Below are 27,174 nucleotides of genomic sequence, written 5' to 3'. Positions count from 1 at the left end.
ATGGGCTCGCGACTGAGTGCCAAGTATAGGTTTGATTAGTTATGCTATGAATTATGCTTAGAAACCAAGAGTAATAGTAAAGGGATTGCTATTCTTCAATAGAAGAGAATATATCATTTTCCTCTTGATTAGTGAAATTGAGAAGTGTGTGGCCACACCCGAATGAAGTTATGGCTTCTTCGAACTTATCAGTTCACTAAAGGATCAACGATTGTCCGAGCACTAGGTGAGGATGACACACTTTCGTGCCTCATGCTAAGACATGATCAAATAGAGAAAGGATATATTGAGTACACTATTAGGTTCTCTGTCATCGTATATGAGATTACTATTTGATTTGCTTGATTATAAAAGGCTTACATGAGTATGTTTATAATTTACAGGACGAAAGTAACTTTTAGGCCTACAACCAGTATCAGATAGGCCTATAGGATCACTCGCGCAGAAAGTCTGATTGCTATGTATTTTAAGGTAACTCAGAATGCATATAATAGTTATAAGATTCTAAATGGAAATGATTAATAACAAAATGACAGCGATGTAATATCAGTTATACTGGAGTATAATTTAAAACATTATATATATTTATATGAATATTATTTAGGATACTATATATTATATATAAAGAAAATCATAATTATATATATTATAGTTTTTTTTTAGAAAAAACCGACTATTATTAAGAAATAGAAACATTAGTAATACAAAGAGCACCATCTAAATAACTAGGAGTAATAACATCACTAAAAAAATTAGCATTGGAACGGGAATGACAAGCCATTAAATGTGTCACGTCCGTGTCCTTAATTATTAATTGTTATACCTTAATATTAAATTTATCATAGCTTTTAGATAATTAATGAATTAATTGGGTGTGTTTGGTATAGTTTATAAGCCAACTTCATGATTTTAAAAGAAATTAAAAGCTTAGGGTAAGTTTTAAAAGAAGTTAAAGTCTATAGGGATTAAATGGATATTATCCATCTTTGGGACTCTAAATCACAATGTCCAAGAGCTGATTTTCGGACAAAAATTGGCTGCTACTTGGCTGCTACTCCCAAGCTCTCCATCTTCATCTCCTCCACCTTCTTCATCCTAATACCTAAATGTACCCAGCTCCATTGATTCTTTGATATCTTGAGATTGCACCGTTCGATTGAGCCGAAATTTTTACAGCATATTCTAGACACCCTAATGCATATTCTGTGCGGTGTGATTTTGAATCAGAGCACTCTAACATAGGTTCGTGTCTAGGCAAAAACTAAGCAAGAAAGTGAGTCCTTAGTGTGTTCTTCTTCTTTTCTTTGCAAAAGTAAGTAACTATCAACTACCCTTTTAAGTTTTTATGTATATATATGTATAAATCACTCTATATTTTTCAGAAATTAATTTTTGTGGTGATTTTTACCATGCATTTGATTAAATGTGGTTTTTATGATTTGTTTTAATATAAGTTTAAACTATGTTCAAGAAAATATAAATGTCTATCTTTGCATGTACAATTTCAGCCTATATATATGCATATGTATACATATTTTGGGTTTTTGTTTTGATGAATTTGAATATATTTGGTTAATATTTGTATAAGAATTGATATTTTGAAGATTGATTTGAGGAAAAGTACTTGAAAAACTCTATGATGTTGATTTATGAGTTATATATATATATATATATATATATATATATATATTTCTGATTTTAGTCATATTAAAGAAGTATTTGATTTTAAATGATTTTGTATTTTGAGCAATTTTTAGTGAATATTTGAATAATTGTGGTTCTTTTGCGGAAGCCAAATGATTTATGGTTTACAGTTTATGATTATGAAATAATTATGAAATTTGATTGTGAAAACAGATTTCAGCATGTTATAATGTTATGATATAATATTTTTAGTATCCATCAAGAGTAATCCGGATAGGTGGTTTTTATTAAAGTCCGTATTTAGTGAGAAATACGGCCTGTGTACACAGTTGAAAGACCTATCGGGTATGACAAAGAAGTGTTGAGTAAGACCATGCGGGATAGGCAAATTATGAGATATCTCGATTCTATTATATTGTGGGGATTGATACATACGGGGATTATCTCTCGGATGGATACGGTTTGTGAAATATTTATTGAGATACGATTTATGAAGTATTTATCGAATTACGGTTGATTTGATTAAACGGTTAATTGCAAATTTATTCATTTTATATAATTGAGATTTTAAGCAAATAAATATATATATATCTATAGCTATTTTGAGTATATTTATTTTTTTGTAGTTGATAATTACTTATTGAGATTTTTATCTCACCCTTTTCAAATGTTTTAAGGTTTTTAGGCGAAGAAGTGCAAGGCACCGAAGGAGGTGCTCAACGTTAGGTCGAGGATCGGACACGGCCACAAGTTTTCAAGTCGTCTCTAGGGTATTGCATTTCATGTTATGCATATTCATGGAGTGAATAAATAGGGTACTTTATTAGAAGTGTGTTTTGGCTAGTATGTGATCATATAAATCACATATAGAGTAGTGTGTGTTTGTGTTGTTGTGGACAAGTGCACTTTTAAGTGCTTATGAGTTTAACTTGATGTTAGTGTGACCTTGTAAGGTCATTTGTGTATTCCTAAGATGAAATGTTGAATTATGGCCTTATGGTATGAATTAAGGCAATTACAAGCTTGATATTTTGGAGTTGGATGATTTTTCTTATAGCTAAATTCGTTTTTGTAAAAAAACAGATTCGTACCTGACACTTCTAAGTCATTTTTTGACCTGTTATGATCAAAATTAGCTCCTGATATAAGAAAAGAAAAGTTGCATCTCTGTCTTAGGTTTCCAGTGGTTTTTGAATCACCTCATTTGGACCTCGGATGTGAGAGTTATGATATAAACAATATGTATAGGTCGTTTTTCAGATTATTCGGGTTTAAACCGATTTTCGACCTTTTTTCCTTTAGGTTTCTGTTCCGAGGCTGTGATGTAGGATTTCCCCTATGTGTTAAGTTTCAAAATAATTTGGAATTAATTAATTCAGACTTATATATTTTGAGATATGAATTAAGGAAGCTCGAGTGGTCAAACTGAAATTTAAAGGAAATGTTGGTTTTGATTAATTAACCATCCTAATACATTTATAAGCATTATTTTTCTATTGTGAGACGTTCCCTCCGACAGGTAAACGTCAGTGGTGATATACACCGTTATATCTGATTCTGTGTTGGGTCGGGTATGACAAAATGGGTCACACCGTTCGTTAACCTAGGGACAAAAGCCACAGAACAATATGAACAGATAAATAACAAATCTCGAATTTTTTCTATAACAATCTGAAACTCAGTAATATCATGGACCTTTATTAAAATACGATCCACCACCCATTTAGCATCCTTCGAACTGAACATTCTAAAAGTGGGTACTAGTTAGGTTTCTCATGCGTGTATCTTCAAGCAAACGATAACTGGATTTAGACGAGTACAAATCATCTCTAGAAAAATACCAAATGAGCTTATCATCTCTAGCTGCCGCATACACCATTATACTAGAAATAATGGAAAATTTGCAAGGTGATAACCATTCAACCAACCTACTCTGATTCCAAAAGTAAGTTCCTGGTATAAAAAGACCAGAAACCATCACATCTTTGTTTTTATTAGTGCAAACAGAGATAATGTGATGACCTTCTTCATTTATTAACCACAGATCATGCCATACCAAAATCGAATCTCCTCTCCCAATCCTGTAGCGAATACTCTTTTGGATAACTTTAATCGAACTCCATATGCTCCTCTAAACGAAATTGGAGTTATTGCCCAATTTAGAGGAAAGAAAAGACTCACAAGCATAGTATTTAGCTTTGAACAATATGCTAACCAATATATTAGGAATATCAATAAATTTCCAAGTCTGTTTTCCTAGCACTGCCAAATTAAAGCCATGTAAATTTCAAAAACCCAACCCACCGTGATCTTTACTCATACTCAACTTATCCCAGCTACACCAATAAATTTTCCGAGCTTCATTCTCCTTTCTACCTCACCAGAAAGAATTCATCATTTTTTGCAGTTAATCATAGATTGATTTTGGGAGCAGAAAAGTACTCATGCAGAAAGTGTAACAAAAACAACGATCGAAAATAAAATTTCTTCATAAACCTTCAATACGCTTTTTATCGATTAAAGTTTCCATTAAGAAGACCAAGTTCGACTTGTGAGCTTTCAATAACTCACCTATCGATCGAACTGCCAGGGGGTTGTCGAGGCCCCGACTGTTCCAACTTAAGCAATTCATATTGTTCAAGATGAGAAAGATTTGTTATACCAACACCTACTACTATATTAATAGTGAAACTTAGCCAGACCGAGATGAGAAAGATTTGATAAAATATTGAATAGAAAGATCTGCCAATCCTCATTTCCTTTATTACCCTTCATTACCCATACAACAACAAACCCAAGTAAGCTAATGCTATTTATTGTTGAAACATCACTGTCAATAATAAATCTCCCTAAAAAATGCAAACCAATTACCCACAAAACAAAACCAGAAGACGTAGCCGAAATTTAAACAACAGAAAGCATGTTACGTTTACCCATAAAATGGAATAAAAAATGTAACTAACAGTCAAACAAATGAAAGCAGAAGACGTAACCGATAATCAAATAACTTAAAGTAGAAGACATAACTAACAGTCAAACAACTGAAAGCAAAAGACGTAACCGATAGTCAAATAACTAAAAGCAGAAGACATAAACGACAGTCAAAAACTAAAAGTAGAAGACGTAACCAATTGTTAAACAACTGAAAGCTGAAGATATAACCGACAGTCAAGCAACTAAAAGCAGAACGTTACCAAAAATGTAAAACAATTACATTGTAAAAAAACAGAATTACGTTTCACCAACACCTAGAAGCCGAACCGAATCAGAAGACGAAACTAGAATTCATACAACAAGAAAGAAAAAAAAAACACTCTCATGAGGAAGAGACGCTCTCATAAAGGAGAGACTAAACCAACTTCTCGTCAAAGCATGTGAATATCAAGAAAATAAGTGAATTAAGGAAGAAACACAACAAATGGAAGAAGAATGATTGCTGAGTTGGAAACTGGAAAAAAAGAAGTTAATGACCAAGAACAAATTTGTTGAAACACTTTTCCACATGATTTTGATTTGACAAAATTATTTAAAGTATAGTTAAATTCCCATGATAAAATATTCCAACACATTAAATTTAAATGCTTTGATTTATTCATACTAATGTGTTTTGTTCAATCTTGAGTCAATTGATTTATAAGAACTGAAGACATTAAAAGATCAAGGCCCAAAAGCCCATAAGAGAAGGTCAAAGCCCAGTCAACATTCACAAGCCTTGCGGCCCAGCAGAACAAAGCTCAGCCCAACAGAAGGAAGAATTGAGAAGGAAATTCTCAATTGCTTCATGCCGAAGCTACTGAGTCAAGCAGACAAGGAAGTCAAGTCAGCAGGTGGCCTGAACAATTTGGAGACAAAGTCTTTCCACTTAAGGAAATATTCAGACGAATCAGAAAGCTGTCTGGAAGACTTTTCCATAAATGTGGAGACACTTTGACGAGCCTAAGCAAAAGCAACTGATCCCTGACGAAGACAGAAGATGTAACGTTCTTATTAGCCGAAGACGCTGAGCACTGACCGAGCGAAAGCGACAGGAAACCGTTTCCTTCCAACGGTTATTTCGAAATTCGAAATGACTGAGGTCTCAACTGTCACTATAAATAGGCCTCCCAAATGCTTCATTCGATGCAGATCTTCACCAAGTCGAAACGCTGACCAAATAGCAACTTGAAGTTTCTGTCTTGAGAAGTAAAACAATTCTTACACCAATTCTTATTTTTGTGTAAAAGTCTAGAGTGATTTATTCATCTAAAGTGTTCTTCAATCTGTTAGAACAAACACTTTATCATTTCTACAGATTAGAAAGGAGAAGCTGAGTTGCTCGGTTATAGCACTCGGCAGTAGATATAGTATTGAGTAGAAGAATAGAGAAAGGTACTCTTGTATACTTAGTAGCTATTGTAAAAGGTTTGTGCTCTACCTTAAAAAGCTCAGTAGTGGATTCAAAAAGCTCGGAAGGATTCCAGGGACTAGACGTAGGCAAGGAGGCCGAACCAGGATAAGTCTGCTGAGTAATATCTTTCCAACCCTTTACTCCTTTATATTGCTTGCTGTGTTATTGCCTAGTGAAATACTAAAACGAACACAAGCTGAGTTGAGTGATCTGAGAGCTGAGTTCAGGAATAGACTTAAGTGCTATCTCCTGACTCACGATAGAAGCAGCTTTTAATCAGCAGTTGACTAAGCTTGCCTCTGATCTTACTCAGCATCACGGTGCTAAAAGACTTAGAAAAAGTCTTAGTAAAAATATAAGTCAGCCTTAACGTGAAATTTTTGAAATAGTTCCTAACCCCCTCTTGGAACTAACATTGTCACGTTACACGGGACCAACAAAATTAACTTTTAATCATTTTCTAAATGAAGAAATATTAGTGAAGCGAAAGAAAATGTGTATCTTAGGTTGGTACTTGGAACCCCTCTAGAAGGAAATATATGTACACATCTTCAAGGAGACATGCTAAACCCCTCATATATGTTATAGTTTTTCAGTAGAGAAAAATATAATATATATATATATACTGAAATAACCTAATTCTTTTTTTGCTAAGGCCCGCATAGAGGACAATTTATTCAATCACATAGTTTAGACTTATATATATATATATATATATATATATATATATATATATATATATATATATATATATATATATATATTTGATTAATAACAAATTTACCGTTACTTTCAGTCGTTATAACCGACATAGTCTTGAAACTTAAATAATTTAAACATACTCATCAAAAGAACACAATTTAAGTAGAAAATTAGAGAGAAAACGAACTAACTTCAAGCCATTGCCATAAGTTTTCGAAAACGAATGTTCTCCTTACATTCTCCTCATTCTATTCTGAAATTAGATGTTCTCTTTACATTCTCTCCATTATCGATTCACTTACCGTTTAAGAATGCTTTATTTTCAAAGTTTAGGGTTTGAAAGATATGGATTGAGAGTTGAGAGTTAGCGTTCAAAAATTGAGAGCTTGAGTGGATAAAAGATTGAGAGAGTTAGGCTTTTTATTGATTTGATTTGATTACAGTTTAATTTATTAAAAAAATACTATTTAAATTACGTGGCATCGTTTTTACATGCATACCACCACTTGTCATGTTACTTTGCCCTGTTAGGATGCGTGTTTCTAAAACCCAAACCACTAAATGCAATATTAGGCATTTTGTATTTAATTATTAGGGAACTTGTTTCACTCGCGGAAGTAAATTTTTTTTTCTAACAAGTTCACTGAACGACCGGCGTGTTAGCACTATTTTACAACACTTGTCTCATTATTGAAATTTGAGATTGGTTATTAATTTCACTTCCAAGAAATTTAAAGGATTAAACAAGTTTAGAAGTCATTTGGTTGTTTTCAAAGCTAAGGAGCCAAATGATATTTTTGGACTAAGTTCTATTATATCCATAGAGCAGAGCAGGTACTGTGGGAGGCCTGGTGCTAGGGATGAATACAGCAAATGCAGCAGCAGCAATTAAGCCCTTACTTTCCTCAATTTCCCCCACCAAATCGTTTGGCTTCACCTTCGTATCTTATAACCCCAAATCTAATCTCCATAACCAAAATCGATCTCGCTTCAACTATGTCCTTTCGTCGTTGGATGCTACGCATGTCTCTGTGCAGGACGATCTCCAATCTTTTCTCGGTGTATGTCAATGCCTTACTTGAGTCCGCTTTTGCTTTCATTTTCTTTTCATTCCGGATAGATTTTTGGTATATGTTGTATGCATGTTTGTGGTTACTATAATTTCATCATTTCAATTGTGCTAAAGAGTTCGATGAGTTGCTTCTTGAAATAAATTCTTCGTTTTGACAGATTCTTCCCTCGGATTTGCATCACATTCTTCTGAATGATCCTAAAAGAGCTCGACTCTTAGAGGTCAGTATTCTAAATTCCAGTTATAGCAATTTGCTTTTGTGTGTTTTTTCCTTCTATTCGGATATATACGCTTAGATTAAATTCAGATTCCAATTCTTCACACTTAGTTCATTGACCAATTAAACATCAATAAACAGATGATTTCTAGTTACTTTTATGTGATGTAGCTTTGCATATCTTTAATTGTAGCTCAGAAAGTTGTAGTGGTAATTAGCATGAAAAGTGCAAATTTATGTTAAGGCTTTGGAACCATTTCAACTGTTAAATTGCAGAGGCTTTATCTTTACAATCAGATAGTACATGAAATCAATGTTTTGATCCTGTTATGAGACTATGTAAGCTTTGAGACTATAATCAATTTTATACATAACTTTGTTTGAAACAATCATAATGAACAATGGTCACTTCTTGTTAACTTTTACTGATCTTTTTTTACCATTAATCTCAATAAAGAAAGCTTTCCTCATAATCTAATTAACTGCCATATATTTTACTATTGTGGTGAATAATGCTATTTTAAGCTTGAAATTAGCGTTTCACCAGATATCTGATGCAAAACCACCCCCAAAACAAGAAAAAGAAAAAAAAAAAAGAAAAGAAATGCCTCGTAAGTCTAGGTTCCCCTTTTACCTAAGATAACCAGGCAAACTTTTTTCTGTTCTTGCTGAACACCTAATATGGAATAAAAATACTAGGTATTACCTCAAAATCCAATTTCCTATAGTTGGTTATCTTTGCTCAGATAAGCAATATGATTATATATATATATATATATATATATAAATAAAATAACCGAAAGGTCGAAGTGAGTGGCAAATGAAATACTTAGAAGGTTCTTTTATATTTTTTCCTTCTAAAGAAAATTATCTATCACAAAACACTTCAAAACTATCTTAAGATGAGTTCGTTGAGCTATATAGAAAATTTCTTCCATCCCATGAATGTAGATCTTTGGATCAAGAATCTTCTTAGCTTTTTTTCTTAAGTCATGCCTTCCATATCATGCACTCAATTTCGTTTAGGTACTATATCTTTGCAATATTGTCAGTTTATACGGGAAAATATATGAATATGCTATAATCAAACTTTCTTTGGTTAACATAGTTTTCATTGCTAACTCTTAGTGTTAGTGTGAATAACCTTAGGAAAAGACATTTATATGTCTTTGTTCAGCTGTAGTTGCAACAAGTGTAAACGGTTCTAGGTATTACCACTCCAATTGCTTAAGCACAAATTTACTTACCTATTTAATAAAGTGACCATATTTTTGTTCTCTTTAAATAAGATGGTGTTGATAATAGAGTTGGTCACTGTATTAAAAAAATGTAGATATGCATTTAAGAAAATTAGAGTTCAATTAGCAAGCAATGCAGATTATTTCTCTTGTTCAAGCTAACTTGTTTGTCTTTTACATCATGACTATATGAAAAACAAAGAAAACTTGAGTTTATAAAAGAGCGAAAGGAAAATACTAGTCTGAAAAGTCTGATAAATGTGTCCAAAATTTCATTTGATTAAGTATCCTTCTTTTGGCTCAAATAAAAGGTAAAACCTACATTAACTACTAAACAAGTTGTTTTGCTGAACACTTGCATATGGACTAAATACATATGACCCAATTAATTAGATGCACCAAATTAGCTGCACTCTGAGTCTGTTGTATATTTTGCCTATTATTTGGAGAAAAGTACCTGACCGTTGAATGTGAGACTCCTAACATCATTAATAGATTCATTGATATTTTATACCATTTCTATTTTGTGATTTTAATGAGCATTGATAAATGTTTTCTTGAAGGTTATATTGGATTTAGGTCGCTTGCCAGAGGCACGCTATCTAGGTGATATTGGTGGCCAGTACTTAAGGAGTACTGAGGTAAATTGCTTTCAATCCTTACATCTTACTTTTTCTAGGCATAAATAAACCTCAATTTGCTTTCTGTACCTCTCCTCTTTAATGCAATTCCTATAACTTCTACACCTGCTAGTTGATCATTCTGACATGCAACAATTGAAACTAGCCATTTTTTTTTATCACTGTCAAGAAACCAATTGGCCTAAAAGTTTAAGCTGATGGATAAAGTCCAAGAATAACTTTTAGCATTATCTCTAACACCCCCATTCCCCGAACCCAAACGCCAACGCCCATTGGGCTTGAAGCTTGTACAACACATGCCCATTTTACTAGTGGTTGAAATTCGATTAACGAATGAAGTCGCCAGATTTGAAACGTCGACCACTTGGTCTAAAAGGCTCCAATACTGTGTCAAGGAAGCCTTTGATCCAAAAGCTTAAGCTGATAGCTTTTATTATTATCACTGACAATCACCAATAATCAAACATGGCGTATTTGCTAAGAATCAGAGAACTACAATATGCTAGTTAAGTGGTTGAGCAATTCTTCAATGGATTTTTATCAATGATTCATGGTAATTATTAGTTAGGTATCAATCGAAGAATTAGAGTATGCTCAAAATGCTGTTGGAGAATTCGGAGGTGATAATAGGGCTGGCATTGAAGGAACTTTGCACAGAATATCTGCAATTCGGAGTAGGAAAGGCGTGGTAGTTGGTTTGACTTGCCGAGTTGGTAGGGCTGTCAGTGGTCATGTTGACATGGTTCATGATCTTCTTCATTATGGGAAGAGCATCTTGTTTGTTGGAAGGTATAGTTCCTCATAGAAGTGGGTAATTATTAATCAGAAACTGCTTATATGCCTATCAATGTTTCTGGTGGAGTATCTGTAGCATACGGAATTGCATTGTGATAGCCTCATCATGTTCTAAACAGCTCAGAAATGAGCATAACTATATTTTTCTATGATTTTGTTTTTCTGTCATATACATTTGCTAATATCTATATGGTTTAACATGTTTTATTTCAATACCTATCTCAAGAACTGTATGGACAATATTCCTGTCATTGTATATATTATCCTCTGCAGTTTCTAAATTTCAAATATTTGTCATGTTTGTGCTCTTTCAACCTCTGACAAATTACATCCTTGTGATTTCTGTTAACTATTAAAGGCCTGGGGTTGGCAAGACTACGGTTATGCGAGAGATTGCTCGTGTATTGTCAGATGAATTTGATAAAAGAGTGGTATGTTGACTGTTGAGTTTTATAGTATCATTTACCATTATCTCTCTCTCTCTCTCTCAAATTATTCTAGCTGCATTCTTACTTCTTTATAGTTACTTGACTATAATAGGTGATTGTTGATACAAGCAATGAAATTGGAGGGGATGGAAATGTTCCACATGCAGCAGTAGGTGGTGCAAGAAGAATGCAGGTTCCAGAACCATCCCTGCAGCACAAGGTCATGATTGAGGCAGTAGAAAATCACATGCCCCAAGTAATCATAGTTGATGAGATAGGCACAGAAGCTGAAGCTCTTGCCTGTCGTTCAATTGCTGAGAGAGGAATTATGCTTATTGGTACAGCTCATGGAGAGCGTCTTGAAAATATAATAAAGAATCCAACTCTCTCTAACCTGGTTTGTCCTGTTCAACCTTATGATTATTTATGATCTTGAGATGTAATTCTGTAATCCTAGGAAAGGTTTTTATTTGTTTCAGATCGGGGGAGTAGAGACTGTTACCATTGGTGATCAGGAAGCCCGAGCTAGAAGAAGTCAGAAAAGCATTCTTGAAAGAAAAGGTCCTCCAACATTTTATTTCTTGATTGAGATGAGAGAGAGGCATCATTGGGTTATTCATCGGGTATAACTTTCAAACCTTTTCTTATCATTATCGCTAAGTGATATGTCTCGTTTAAACAGTTTACCTTTCAATTGTTTTCTTAGTGAAAGTGCAAAGTAAGATTTCCTTATCTGGAAATGATCAATAAGGCACTTAGTGATGACCTTTTAGTAGAAATGTTGGTGGTGTATATAGTTTATATTCTTTCTAGTAGATGTTGTCCGAGTCCTAATTTCGAATAAATCTTGTCTTGAAGAAAAGGTCCTAAACATGGTATTTCCTTGTTTATTATATAGTTTAGTGGGATGGGTTAGCATGTATAATTATATTCTGGTGAGGTTATTTAGCAATTTAGTATTGTCTCTCTATATAAATTATACTTTACATATACACATCTTTGATTGAACAGAAATATTTTGGGAGTGAGAACACAAGGTTTCTGCATTGGTTGGTTGGTATTGAAAGTGGATATAAGATGTGAACATTTGTTGTTGTCGTAGGACAAGTGGAACCATCTATAAGACATTGTTTAGTTCCTAGCCATTTTGAAAATGGAAATAATTCTAAAACGTGATAGGTTGTTGATTAACATTTGATTCTAACAAAGGGTAGTTAACCAATTGGAGATCAGCAACATGTGACTGATCAAGAGGAAGAATGATGTAGTAAATGTTCATTATGTTTATTGCTGGTGCTAGTTGTGGAGAAGCTTATCTTAGAGGGAAGGCTTTGTTCACCTTTACTATTTTCATTTCCATAGGTAAGATTGCTTATGATATTCTAGATTTTGGTGGAATTTGTTGTTTTGCATTTTGGTGAAATTCTTTTCTGATATGCAAATAAGGTTATTACCTAATCTCCAAAAAGTTTGGTTGAATTAAATTATATTGGGTGTGTCATGGAACCAATTGAACAAAAAGTTTAAGGTGATAGTTAAAGGCCCAATTCATATTAATATCTGACACACTCTCGCAAGCGAATGGCCACCGGGCTTGAAGCATGCACTACACAGACCCATATTACCGTGTCCTTCAATTTAATGAACAAAAAGGGGTTCGAAGTTGCTTTGAATTGGATCCATGGGAACATGAAATCTAGTATGTGAATTAATCTAGAAAGCTATGACCTCTACCTATATTTGGAATTTGTTTTAGCTTTAGTTGCGCACTCGTTAGATGAATGCAAATTGATTTTCAATGAAACCATGTTCATGGTGAGATACTCTTGCAATTGCAAGGTTCTGATACAGTACATGAAACCAAACATTTTGTGAGGAAGTGGACACTTCTATATAAATATTTTGTAAATATGGGAAGTCAATGTATGATAATAAGAAGTTTATAAATGCCGCGTGCCAAATACTTTAGCAAAGTTAAGGGAAATTAATAAAAATGATGAAGCCAAAGTTAGGTTGGACAAGAAAATTATAATCTATGCAATAACAAATATTACAGGAAACAAAATCGTGGTATGAAACTAAACTACACCTTGACAATGTTACTAAGCATGATCATCTTACTAATAACCCGGCCTTTGATGAGGGAACTGAAAAAACTAGGTTGAAGGATGATGTGAGAATGTTTTTGCAAATTTGTTGTTGTTTGATACTGTTGACTTGACATTTTTTTTGAGAGCCTCCATTTTTTTCCCTAAATCTCCAAGTTATAACTGTGGGGACAACGATAATATTTGATATACATTTCTGATGAAGTCATAGCTAGTCAAAAATCAGAACAAAGTTCTTCACAATCAAAGCTGCAACTAGTTGAGTCAGAATAAGTTTCTCTACACCTGTTATCCAAGTTTTTCTTATTGGATTAGTTACACGGATTCGTAACTGTTATTTATTCTGTTTTTGCAAAGGTTAGTGAGCTGTATTTTCAGCTCTCCATCTCTTGTATTAGATATGAAGTTCACGATCAGTGGTCGATGAGAAATATCTTTCTTTCTCTTCTCCATATCTGAGTTTTATCATGATATCAGAGAATTCTCTTCTTTCTTCTTCAAAATAGTTTTTCCTGCATTTCAGTTCTGTGATTCTGTTCTCCATCTTTCTCCAATCTTCTCCTTTCCATAAATTTTCTTCTGATTCGTTACATCTGAAAATGGCAACATCACAAGCTCAAGCTTCACAAAATTCTCCTGCTCCTCCTACCCTCCTCGAACAAGGTCCTGCTTTCTTCATGGAAATGAAAATTTAGCTTTGGTGTTAGTTTCATCAGTTCTTATGGAGACAATCATCATTCCTGGCATAGACGTATGCGTACGGTACATCTTTCAAAGAATAAGCTGCAATATGCGGATGGATGGACTAGAACTTGTGAATCTTTTTTGACTTGTACCTCCTGAACTGCCTCAAATCTACTCTTGAAATACTGTTTTGGCTTTTGTGTATGGTGAGTCAAATGCACATTTAATCATCTCCACAATGTATAAGAGGCTGTAAACAATGTAGATAATTTCAACACCTTCATTCAATCTTATTTTTTTATTATTTTCTTATAATCACTTCTCACGTGCAGACTGAGAAGAGTGTGGATATGTTGCTTGGTGGAGAGAAGCCATTCGTTGAGGTAAATCTTTCAATAGCTTTGGTTTTTTCTTCCATCCAAAGTTAATTGCAAGAACAAGTTTTAGAATCAATTTCTGATCCAAAAGACATAAGAAGTTCCAAGTCTAAGTAGATACAGTTATTCTTAGGGGTGGTAGTGGGACATGTATGTTAGGGCACCCGTCCTACACGTAGTCTACTAGGATCGGGACAGAAACAGTTTAGTATACCCATGACGGGAATGGATATAGGTATTGCTCCTAGGATATTTGCTACCCAAACCTGTGCATATAATAATATATTTTCAAATTTATGTTTGTTAGTAAAATAATTTTTAAATCTATTTATTGTTATTTTACCGAGTTTATGACTATTTTTGCGAGTATCTAGCTGTTGCCATTACATTCTTAGACGTTTTCTTTAGATTGATGGTAGGGTTTAATGATTTAATTTAATGATTTGTTTATGAGTCATTCAATTTTGGTCATAAGGTGCATAGACACTAACTGGGGTATATTGCAGGTGAGGAACAGGAATAAAGAGTCAAAGGTTGTAATAGAAAGATGGAAGACATATGATGGAAATGCCTTTTAATTTTATTCATCCCCTACTTATCATTTATCATATAGCTCATGCTCTCTCTCTCTCTCTCTCTCTCTCTTATTTTGATGAATAAAGATCATTTTATTGTAGATTATAGAACATTTTGCAAGATTATGATTAAATGTAAACAATTTCTAGTTTTAGAGTAGTCAAAGCCTAGAGGGCGAGCCTTGGCGCAACGGTAAAACGTTGTTGCCGTGTGACCAGAGGTCACGGGTTCGAGTCTTAGGAGCGGCCTCTTGCCAATTAAATTGGCAAGGGAAGGCTTGCCCCCAATACACCCTTGTGGTGGGACCCCTCCCCGGACCCTCGCTCAGCGGGGAAGCGTAATGCGACCGGGCCGCCCTTTTTTTTTTTTTTTTAGAGTAGTCAAAGCCTACGTTCGCTAGGGTGATTAGCGGAAAGCCTGTCTGAGATTTTAACTAGCGGATGGATAGAGAATGTTGCCGTAAAAAGTAACTCGGACAGTATCAATATTTTTTTAGTTTTGTCTAAATATTGTTCAATTTAAAAGGCTAAAAATTATGGGACAGTTATGTTAATAGAGGAATATATTGCTGCCATTCAAAATAATCATTTTCCTCCTTATCTTCCCTTACACTTGTTATTTATTGGTGTCACCTGGATAAAATAATGAACGTAAATTAATTTGATACTATCATTAATCTGTGAAGACATTAGATCATTTGCAAGAAATTTTATGCCCATTTCCTTTCACCATATGAACATATATAATGCTGATGGAGTTGCACATGGTTTAGTAAGTTTTGCTTGAATTCAACAAGTACAAATCATCAAATATGATATATTGAATTTTATTTTTATTTTTTTTACTTCATTTTTTAATATGAATTCATTAATTTTAAAAAATGTAAAAATACAAATTACCAATTATTGGATAACATGTAGCCGATATCATGGTGGAGTATTCTCATTTTGGTTTTAATTTCATTCTCGTTCCAAACTCTTTTATACAGTATTAGAATAGTGTAATTAAGACCGAATACGAAGCGAAACCGTACCGTTACCATATATAGGTATATAAGAGATACTCTTACTTCTTCCTTTAATTCTTTTAATTCATCTGTAATGTGGATTAGCTCTGTTTTTGTTTGTTTTAAGTCTAGCTTTGTTTCTTTTAATTCTTTTTTAGTATTTTTAAATTTGTGTTTATATTTTTTATATTTTTCGACCCATTCTGTATTCGAATTTATGACTAATTTTATGTTTTCTTTTTGCAGGTCTTTGATTTCTTTATGTTGTTTTTTAATTTTTAGTTGAAGGTATTCGGCTTCGGTGCTTACATCTACATTGGATGTTTTAGCATCATTGTATAATAGTGTAATTGTATAATAGTGTAATTAAGACCGAATACGAAGCGAAACCGTACCGTTACCATATATAGGTATAAAAAAAAAAAAGGGCGGCCCGGTCGCATTACGCGTCCCCGCTGAGCGAGGGTCCGGGGAGGGGTCCCACCACAAGGGTGTATTGGGGGCAAGCCTTCCCTTGCCAATTTAATTGGCAAGAGGCCGCTCCTAAGACTCGAACCCGTGACCTCTGGTCACACGGCAACAACGTTACCATATATAGGTATATAAGAGATAATATACGTGTGGTTCATACTCAATTTTATTGTTTTATTTGATCAAATAGATACTATATAGAATGAATAAACTCGGGCCAAAAAAATATTAAAAAACGAAAAAGGAAAATTGGAGAGAAAAATTAAGGAATGGCCGCCGTCTATGGAAACATTTCATTTTATTGGAATACTTGTTCTTCATTGTCGTTAAAAAGCAGAGCAAGAGTAGGGATTATGGCAGCCACACCAATCAAGGCAGAGGCAATCACTATTGAGAAATCTGGAGTCAAGATCGTTAGGAACCCTCCTGAGTCCAAACTCACCGAGCTCGGTGTTCGTTCTTGGCCCAAGTATGTACTCTCACTCACTCACTCACTCACTTCTCCTTTTCCATTTAATTACTGTTTCTGCTTCCTAAATATTCCATTATATTCTTCTCCTTGTTATGGCCCATAAGGTTTTACAGCTTCTGCAATTTTTGATATGCGATAAAAATGGAGAATCTTCAATTTCAATTAATATTCGATTATGTATGTTACCCCTTAGGTTGGACTTTTGCATTGAAGATTAGTTGGATTTACTTGCATACAAGGGGAAATTTTGAGATTATATTGCCCAAAAAGCAAGATCAATCACCAAGAGAGTGTTTACCAAGAGAGTGTTTGGAAACCTCATTTTGGGTGGAATTTAATTCAATTGAATACTATTTATTCAAATTTCTTGTTTGGAAGAAAATGAAATTTACAGAAATGAATTCTCTCAATTGTGTGAGGTTTCACTTGAGAGTGGTTTGTGGAGGAAACATTAGATTAGCAATTGAATTGAATCTAATAAAAAGGGGCGCCCGATGCAGCATCCCTGCTAAGCGAGTGACTGGCAAGAATGAAACTTGAATGCAATGCAAATAGTGTTGAAAAGAATGTATAGAAAGCGATAAAGTATCATTTCTTCCAAAATTCAAATGAATTATGTGTATAAATGATATTTTTTGTCAAATTAGTGCAAAGGTGATACTGTCAACTTATGATTCGTGGTCTGTTGACATGTTTCGGGTTCTGGTTTTATGCTAATACATGTCATTTAGACTTGTGATGCTGAAATTGATACCCAACATTCATTTTCGGGTAAATTGGCTCCGGAAGACGAGTTGAAAGGGCCGAATTGACGACTATATTCATGTCTAATGGTGTCCAAACCAGCTACCCTTTTTGTCTTTCCATATGTGTTATAGACTTCACCTGATTTACTTGCTCCCTTCCATCCCAAGGGTGAAAGGTTCTTGTATTGTGATGCAAAGTTCTATTAGATTCTTGAAGATATTTGCAATTCTTATAAAAAATTAAATCTTTTTAACCCGAAACTATGAAGAGGAGATGAATAGAGGTATTAGTACTTGTGTTTTTATTACATTGTTTATGACCAGATCCCCGCTGAAGAAAAGAAACCCCATATCTTTAGTAAACTCATCTGTGCATATTTACTATCAGCCATATCATGATCAGAACACTTATTTATGAACCCGGATCTTGCATAAGTCTAAGCTTCTATATGTTCTTTTCCGTATCTCAATGTTTCAAAACTTTTTATGTGGAATGGTATTACTACATTATGTTTAATTTGTCTTGAAAGTTTGAAATTGGGATTTGATTTTCAGAATATGATGTGAAGATACGACTTGTGTTTACGTTTTCATTGAGTTAGATAAAAAAAATGATCTAGAAGCATGTAAACTTGCAGCACATGTTCTGAAGGAGTGATGTTGTGAATTACATTTACTAGGTGGGGTTGTGAACCAAGCAAATTTCCATGGACATATTCTGCAAAAGAAACATGCTATCTTCTAGAGGGTAAGGTGAAAGTATACCCCGATGGATCGGATGAAGGAGTTGAATTTGGCGCGGGTGACTTGGTTGAGTTCCCGAATGGAATGAGCTGCACTTGGGATGTTTCTGTAGCTGTAGACAAGCACTACAAGTTCGAGTAATCATCTCCTTGAACCTCTATCTCAACTCTCCTTCTCTCTGTGTTCTCTATCTCAGACATGAATAAATACGTAGCGTAGTGCAGTCGATGGAGTTAGACTTAGATTAAACACGTAATTTCCAGTGATGGATGAGTTGTGGAATTCATGTATGTGAATGTGAATGTGATGGTTTTTGATTGAGTGTCATTCCTGATTGTATCTCTCAGCTTGTTACTCCTAAAATCAGGGAGCAGATAGATCAACCTGTAACTGATATGGGCCTTTTGGTTTCAATGTCACCTGGGAAAGGGTTAGGAGTGGCAGTGTGATTCTTGATAGGGAACTTGCATCTCCTTCTTTACCCGATTCATCAAGGGGGTGTTTGTTTATTCCATTTTGAACTTCTTTTTATATTAAAAATGAAAGTTTTAAGTGTTTGGTTAGAGAATTGTTGTTTGCCTTTTTATGAAAGCTAGTTTTTTCCAACAGCAAATAGCAACAACAAACATCATGTATACCGAACAGAGGTATATAAAAAGTCGTTCAAATGTAGTTAAATGTCGATGAACGTTGTATCCAAATTTTTCATGTGATCGATGTGAAAAGAATGCTAGAGGGGGTCCATGGGTTCAAATTTATGCTTATTATTGATTTTGTGAAGTAAAGTGTGTAATTGTTCAATCCTGTAAATTAAATTTGTAATAAAGTGATATGTTTAAACTAAACTATAATAATAATAATAATAATAATATTATGAGGATAAAAAAGCAAGAAAGAGATACACATTTAAGTAAAAACCCTTTTACAAGGAAAAGATTACGAGATGTTGGAAAAATAACTTCATGGAAATACAAATATATAGATTTTTTTTCGTCAAACAAGGATTGAGATTTTAGTTTCGCTAAAAATGAGAATCTTTTACTTTGATATATTAAAAGTAAGAAATAACTCTTAAAATTATAAGACTTATGACTTGTTAACCTACTGCTTGTTGTTATTTGTTGTTGGAAAAAACTGCTTTTCTAAAAAGTATGGTTTCTGCTGTTGTAAAAGGCTACTTTAGATGTAAACGACAAACATGAGATAACTAACCAAGTAAAAATATAAATATGAGTATGAAAAAGAGCAACCAAACACCGTCTTAAACTTAATCTTTTATTTTCCGAAATTATTATTTGTAGAGCTTCCTTCTAAACATTCAATTTTTAAAGGACATGTTTTGTGAAGCCTTTGTTTTTAGGCTTAATACATCATTTTCCAAAAATTTGTTCAAAAAATTGATTGACTCTATAAACTTTCAAATTGTACCGATAGCTCCCACAACTTGCATAAAATATACAGTTAGCTCCATAAACTTGCATAAAATGTAATCAATTCATCACTCAGTTGCAAAAAAAAAAAAAAAAGTAAGTTAAATGCAAAAAAATATATTACACGCATCTTAAAAAAAATAAAACGATCAAGGTCGAGGTATGCGGTTCTAATATTAGAGATGATCAATTTTAGAGTTAATCAAGTAAGAATTTTTTTTTAATTTAGGGTAATTAATTTATTAGTCCCTATATTTTGACAAAACACACTGTTTAGTCCCTGTATTTTCAAAAACACACACTAAAGTCCCTAACGTTTTTCTCGGTGAACTGTTTAGTCCCTAATGTTTTTCTTGGTGAACTGTTTAGTCCCTGCCGTTAGACTCTCATGAAGATTCTGTTAGTCAATTTGGATTTGTGTTCTTCTTTTCCTTTATTTTGCTTTCCTTTAAACTCTAATGCATCTGAAATCAACTTTGAGTGTTCTTGTTCTTAATTTTCTTCTTAATCGTTCAAATTCGTAAGCGTTGAGTCTGTTCTTTTTATTGTTCTCCATGCAAATAGCTTCTTCTTCTAAATTGGATTACTCTTCTGAAGTTTGAAGGTAAATAGTAAAGGGTAATTTAGTCATTTTCGAAGTCATAAACGGTAAAAAATGTAACAAACAGACGGAAGGACTAAACAGTTCACTGAGAAAAAGGTTAGGGACCTTACCATGTGTTTTTGAAAATACAGGGACTAAACAGTGTGTTTTGTCAAAATATAGGGACTAATAAATTAATTACCCTTTAATTTATTCTGTGAATTATGTAATAATATTATATGGGGCAACGCATTTTCCGCATGCAGCTTACGTTTTTTTTTTTTTTGAAACGGAGTGATTAATTGCTATTGAGATACGTGTTTGTTAGAGAGGATATATGAGGTAGGATAGGGATAAAAAATGAGATAAATTATCTCATTTTGTTTGGAAAATAGGAGAGTGAGAGAAGGGAGAGATAAGTCAATTATCCTAGAGATGAGTGATATAACACATGAGAATAACTTATTTAGATAGAAAAGTTTAATTTGTCTCTTAAATTTTATTATTTATTACATTTATTGTGTTTTGAAAATTTAGTAGTGTTCCAAATATTTCTCAAGTTAATTTTATTATTTAAACTTTTAAAAACCTAAGTTTGTCCATATATTATTGTAGTATCAATGTTGAATAAAATTAATTAAATTTAATCTATCATCTTAAATATATTAGTTATTCCATTTTTTTAAAATTTAATACAGTGTTCCAAATATTTATAAGTTATTCCGTTTTTTGTATTTTGAAATTGAATACAATGTTCCAAGTATTTATCAGGTTATTCTATTTTTTTTTATTTTGAAAATTTGATATAGTGTTCCAAGTATTTTCTCAAGTTAGGTTGATAGATTAAATTTAATTAATTTCAGTCCATATTGATACTACAATAATATGTACATTCTATTTAAATTTGGACAGAGATAATATAGTAAAATGAATAATTTTATACCTATTCCTATATTACATATCAAACATGTAATAATAAAGTCTCATATCTTATTTTTATCCTTATCCTAATCTTTCATTCTTATCTCTATCTCAATCTTTATCCGTATCCCTATCAAGAGGTTAAATGCATCATTGGCCACCGAACTTACATGGTTATCTCAAAATGATCACTCAACTTTAATTTGTCTCAATAAAATCATTCAACTTTGAGTTTTGTCTAATTAAATCAATATGACGATTTCAGTGATCAAAGACATCGGGATGATAACATATAAGTGATACGTCAGTATGAGTCAACGCATATTTTTAACCAAAGTGACACATGACATCCACATATGCGCCACTTGTCGATTATTTTTATGAAAAAAAACTATTTTTTTCATAAAATACCCGACATTTGGCTGTCACATTTCGTTTCGGTCAGAAATTTGAGTTAACTCATGTTGAGGTGTCACCCATGTCATTATTTCGATGCGTTTTAACCACTAAAATTGACAAAGTGACTTAATTAAAACAAAACTCAAACTTAAATGATTTTATTAAAACAAAATTCAACCTGACTATTTCAAGCCAACATATAAAACAATGGTAAAATACAATACAAGCCCCGTGAAAGCCATGGTGCCGTACGATGTATTAAGACTTGTTTTTAACAAAACATGAAAGGACAGTTTTTTTTTTTCTTTCTTTTATGCTTTATATGCATGTACTTTCCCAAACATAAAATGCAATTTTGAAAATGGCGAAAGCTTCCCCAAATCTCTTATTCCTCTTGCTAGCGCTGCTGCTTCCACTGCTCTTTTTAATTTTAACTTCACGTTCTCCTACTAGAGAAGAAACTGAAGAAACTGAAGAAACGATCATCGCAATGCCTACCACTGAGAATGAGATATATGGAGTTAAAATTGAAAAAAATCCTCCTCAATCCAAGCTCGATGACCTTGGTATTACTGCCTGGCCCAAGTATGTTCTTCACTTTTCCGCTAATTCTTTTCCATTTCTGCTCTCTTCGAAGTTTGAACTAATTTATTTGAAGCTCTCTGCGGTTTTTCTTTTAGGTTATCTTCGATTTGTTCCTCTTTTTTTTGTAGGCGATTGTGATGAATGCTGATAAAATTTGAAAATCTTAAGTTCGTTCCACATTATGCTTGTTTAGGGTTTGCATTTAATTAATGGCTATGGAAGAAGTGAAAGATCTCTTCTCAAGTGGAACAGTATCAACATTCTTCATATTGGTTAGTAGATTGTGTTCATCTACGATGTGTTGTCTGCATATATACTGTATTCTCTGGGCATTTTATTTTGAAATTGGTATAATAATCTAGAAATATTAAATTATTATTTTTTTCTTTGAAGAGAAATAAGTTCATTATTTTAGCAAACAATATCTGCAACATTCAAAATTTAGCAAGTTGAATTTCATCAACAAGGGTTCATATTAAATCAAACAAGTGTTTGATTGTTTATTGGATTGTGAGAGATATAAAACTATTCTTGGTATGTACCATCCAAGTTTTGCAAGGTTCTTTTGACATAATACTAGAGTTCCCCCATGTTAAATTGGCTCACACACGGACACTCTTTAGCAGCGTATCTGTGTTTCCTGTCTGTGTGCGTGTCTGTCTGTTCTGGTTTGAAGGCTATTTTATGAAGGTTATTTTTAGAAATAACTTATTCTTGCGTCCGTGCCATGTCCATGTTTGTTTCCATGCAACATAGGCTCACAGACATCTTGTTAACACTTCAAATCTAAAGGGAATTTGCATCTGCAGTGTAGTTTTTATGTTTGATTAATTCTTTGACATGACTCAGAAATTGATATGATATAGGAACATTATTGTCATAATCAAGTTAAGAGTTCCCTAGTTATATTCGGGGCAAGGGCATGTATCATTCATTTTACTTTGTAGCCTGGTGTTGATATTTTATAACTATCCATACCTTCAAGTCGTTATTTTGCTTAGACTGAATGTCTCTGCTCTGCTATAATAGAAATTTAAGAAACAAAGTTTACCAGGCTTCATGAATCATATGGTTGCTTTTGATTCTGCACGAGTAAAGATTGATTGCCTTGTCTGATTAGTTCATTGTCTCTGATGTATGAGTTTATGTTTGCTATAAATAAAACCTAGAAGGAAAAACACAAGAATCTGATCATGAGAATTGTTAGACAAATTTTGAAAATGAAGGTTGCTTAATTTCCTTTATTTCAGTCATTGATAATGCTTGATTCTGATGATACATGATTAAGGTAAGAAATGCCAGAATTCCTATAAAATCTAGTAAACAACATCAATAAAGTATGGTCACTTTCTTAAACAACATCAAGGGGTCATTGAGTTATCTAACAGTACAAAATGCATATGAATCACATTTGTTAAGAATTTTTCTGCTTTATTCGCTGAGTCGTGTTCATTAGGGGAAATATTCTGGTTCTAATAGTTAAATATGAATAGGTGGAGCTGTGAGCCAAGCAAATTTCCATGGACATTCAAACAGAAAGAGACAATGTACCTATTGGAGGGCAAAGTAAAAGTTAATGTTGATGGGTATGAAGGGTCTTTTGAAATTGGTGCTGGTGATTTGGTTGTATTCCCTAAAGGAATGAATATAACTTGGGATGTTCTTGAATCTGTCAGCAAGCATTATCATTTGGAAGAATGATATGCATAATCCTTACATCTGATCTGCTTAAAAACTTGTCATATGTATTATTTAGTACTAGTATAGGAAATGAAATGCTCTAACTTCTGACCTTATCTGAATTTGCTTGGTATCTATCTATCTATCTATCTATCTAATATAAGCACCCCGTGAAAGCCATGGTGCCGTACGATGTATTTAAGACTTGTTTTTACCAAAACATGAAAGGACAGTTTTTTTATTTTCTTTATGCTTATATATGCATGTACTTTCCCAAACATAAAATGCGAGTTTGAAAATGGCGAAAGCTTCCCCAAATCTATTATTTCTCTTGCTAGCGCTGCTGCTTCCAGTGCTCTTTTTAATTTTATCTTCACGTTCTCCTGCAAATTCAAAGCTCAAAGAAAATTCTTCTACTACAGAAGAAGCTGAAGAAACCATCACCGTAATGCCTATTACCACTCAGAATGAGGTATATGGAGTTAAAATTGAGAAAAATCCTCCTCAATCCAAGCTCGATGACCTTGGTATTACTGCCTGGCCCAAGTATGTTCTTCACTTTTCCGCTAATTCTTTTCCATTTCTGCTATCTTTGAAGTTTGAACTAATTTATTTGAAGCTCTCTGCGGTTTTTCTTTTAGGTTATCTTCGATTTGTTCCTCTCTTTTTTTGTACGGTAACGATTGTGATAAATGCTTATAAAATTTGAAAATTATAAGTTCGTTCTGCATTATGCTTGTTTAGGGTTAGCATTTAATTAAGGGCTATGGAAGAAGTGAAAGATCTCTTCTCAAGTGGAACAGTGTCTGTCAACATTCTTGATATTGATTAGTAGATTGTGTTCTTCTACGCTGTGTTGTCTGCATATATACTGTATTCTCAAGGCATTTTGTTTTGAAATTGATTTAATAATCTGGTACTGGTTGTAGATTTCTTCAAATTGGAAATTTTAAATTATTCTTTTTCGATGAAGAGATATAAGTTCATTATTTCAGCAAACAACATCTGCAACATTCAAAATTTAGCAAGTTGAATTTCAGCAAAAAGGGTTCATATTAAACCAAACAATTGTTCGATTATTAATTGGATTGTGAGAGATATAAAACTATTCTTGGTATGCACCGTCTAGTAGCATTTCTGCATTCTGTGTCGTGTCTGTTTTCGTTTGAATGCTATTTTATGAAGGTTAGGTTTTAGAAATAACTTTTCCTTGTGTCCGATTCTGTTTCCGTAATTTGTTTCCATGCAACATAGGCTCACAGACATCTTGTTAACACTTCAAATCTAAAGGGAATTTGCATCTGCAGTGTAGTTTTTAGGTTTGATTAATTCTTTGACATGACTCAGAAATTGAAATGATATAGGAACATTATTGCCATACTAAGAGTTTCCTAGTTTTATTCGGGGCAAGGGCATATATCATTCATTTTACTTTGTAGCCTGGTGTTGATATGTTTTTTTTAGTTACAATTAGTTTTGTTATAACTATCCATACCTGCACGTCATTATTTTGCTTAGACTGAATGTCTCTGCTCTGCTGTAATAGAAATTTAAGAAACAAAGTTTACCAGACTTCATGAATCATATGGTTCCTTTTGATTCTGTACGAGTAAGATTGATTGTCTTGTCTAATTAGTTCTTCATTGTCTCTGATGTATGAGTTTATGTTTGCTATAAATAAAACATAGATTGATTGTCTTTTCTGTTAGACAAATTTTGAAACAGAAAAGGAAATGAAGGTTGCTTAATTTCCTCTATTTCGGTCATTGATTATGCTTGATTCATTGATCTGAGCTAAGTTGCATCTTTTCACAGTATTCTGATGTTACATAATCAAGGTAAGAAATGCCAGTATTCCTATAAAATCTAGTAAACAACATCAAGGGGTCATTGGGTTATCTAGCAGTACAAAATGCATGTGAATCACATTTGCTAAGAAGTTTTATGCTTTATTCGCGGAGTCATGTTCATCGGGGGGGCAATATTCTGGTGCTAATAGTTAAATATGAATAGGTGGAGCTGTGAACCAAGCAAATTTCCATGGACATTCAAACAGAAAGAGACAATGTACCTATTGGAGGGCAAAGTAAAAGTTAATGTTGATGGGTATGAAGGGTCTTTTGAAATTGGTGCTGGTGATTTGGTTGTATTCCCTAAAGGAATGAATATTACTTGGGATGTTCTTGAATCTGTCAGCAAGCATTATCATTTGGAAGAATGATATGCATAATCCTTACATCTGATCTGCTTAAAAACTTGTCATTATGTATTATGTAGTATAGGAAATGAAATGCTCTAACTTCTGACCTTATCTGAATTTGCTTGGTATCTATCTGAGTATGTTTGTTTTAACTGGTTGAATTTGGTTTTCAATATTTCATCAACTGTGTAATTTTCATAGCCTGCCTATCCATGTACTGCAGGCACTTCTTGATGTCTAATGTTGAGAAATTAGGGGATAAAAAGGGGGCGGCCCGGTGCATTACGCGTCCCCGCTAAGCGAGGGTCCGGGGAGGGGTCCCACCACAAGGGTGTACTGGGGGCAAGCCTTCTCTTGCCAAATTTTTGGCAAGAGGCCGCTCCTAAAACTCGACACGACAACAACGTTTTACCGTTGCACCAAGGCTCGCCCTCTGAGAAATTAGGGGATGTTTGAATATAATTTTTTTTATCCATCTTTACTCGTTTGCGGGAACGCATGAATTGAAACATTAGAAAACTAAAATGAACTTGATAAAAATTGGCAATCACATATGTATATGTAAGTTTAAAACTAAAATTAGCCAAGAAGTATTATAAGATTTTGATCATCCTAATTTTGGTGAATTGAGTCCCAATCATTTATTTTAATACATTAAATCCACAATTTTTTTTTTCTATGATGATCAGAAAAATCACATTTGTACATAAAATGTGGTTAATATGATGTTATTTATTTCATTTGCGTTTAAAATTTATATTTTTTAATAATTCGAAAACATTTTTTAACACCAGTTAATTATAAATAATAATAATAATCAAAATTTAATAAAACACAACAAACAATAGTAAGGGAACTCTTAATCCAAAATAAAAACTTTAAAAAAGGGTGAATATTTACTTGGAATGAAAATGTGTATCGTATGCTATATGTAAAATCAAACTAGAAATAATAGATTAAACAAAGATAATTCCGGAAGCTAGGTGACATATTGACGAGAAAGACACGATGATTTTGGAGGAAGGATTTTGAGTCTTATTGTATTAAGGTTAGAAAGAACATAAAACG

At 33.3% G+C, this 27,174-nt stretch overlaps 3 protein-coding genes across 6 annotated transcripts; all 3 read left to right on the top strand.

Moving 5' to 3' along the window:
• Positions 1-7,370: 7,370 nt before the first annotated feature.
• Positions 7,371-15,165, top strand: LOC136232260 (uncharacterized protein ycf45). 3 transcript variants are annotated; one of them, XR_010690440.1, is made up of 10 exons: positions 7,371-7,794; positions 7,964-8,026; positions 9,824-9,901; positions 10,470-10,690; positions 11,055-11,127; positions 11,237-11,521; positions 11,604-11,747; positions 13,756-14,122; positions 14,249-14,299; positions 14,800-15,154. XR_010690440.1 is itself a non-coding variant. In XM_066021320.1 (9 exons), the coding sequence occupies exons 1-9, from the start codon at positions 7,594-7,596 to the stop codon at positions 14,869-14,871; spliced, it is 1,188 nt and encodes a 395-aa protein (XP_065877392.1). In that variant the 5' UTR covers positions 7,375-7,593; the 3' UTR covers positions 14,872-15,057. The 3 variants fall into 3 exon arrangements, 1 of the variants encoding a protein (XP_065877392.1); XR_010690441.1 differs by having other exon boundaries at positions 7,372-7,794; positions 12,425-14,122; positions 14,800-15,165; XM_066021320.1 differs by lacking the exon at positions 13,756-14,122 and having other exon boundaries at positions 7,375-7,794; positions 14,800-15,057.
• A 1,374-nt stretch (positions 15,166-16,539) lies between these two features.
• On the top strand, positions 16,540-18,865 carry LOC136232262 (uncharacterized). Its single transcript, XM_066021321.1, has 2 exons — positions 16,540-16,815; positions 18,245-18,865. The coding sequence occupies exons 1-2, from the start codon at positions 16,616-16,618 to the stop codon at positions 18,447-18,449; spliced, it is 405 nt and encodes a 134-aa protein (XP_065877393.1). The 5' UTR covers positions 16,540-16,615; the 3' UTR covers positions 18,450-18,865.
• A 3,083-nt stretch (positions 18,866-21,948) lies between these two features.
• On the top strand, positions 21,949-26,258 carry LOC136232048 (uncharacterized). Of its 2 annotated transcripts, XM_066021088.1 has the most exons (4): positions 21,949-22,226; positions 22,420-22,498; positions 23,720-24,452; positions 25,920-26,258. In XM_066021088.1, exons 3-4 carry the CDS (start codon positions 24,205-24,207, stop codon positions 26,125-26,127), a joined length of 456 nt encoding a protein of 151 aa, XP_065877160.1. In that variant the 5' UTR covers positions 21,949-22,226; positions 22,420-22,498; positions 23,720-24,204; the 3' UTR covers positions 26,128-26,258. The 2 variants fall into 2 exon arrangements, with proteins under 2 accessions (XP_065877160.1, XP_065877159.1); XM_066021087.1 differs by lacking the exon at positions 22,420-22,498 and having other exon boundaries at positions 21,951-22,226.
• The last annotated feature ends 916 nt before the right edge of the window (positions 26,259-27,174 follow it).

Source organism: Euphorbia lathyris, chromosome 6, assembly GCF_963576675.1.
Source record: "Euphorbia lathyris chromosome 6, ddEupLath1.1, whole genome shotgun sequence".
In the NCBI taxonomy this organism is placed as follows: Eukaryota; Viridiplantae; Streptophyta; class Magnoliopsida; order Malpighiales; family Euphorbiaceae; genus Euphorbia; species Euphorbia lathyris.
The sequence above is the reverse complement of the archived record's forward strand: the minus strand, read 5'-3'. Positions and strand labels throughout refer to the sequence as shown.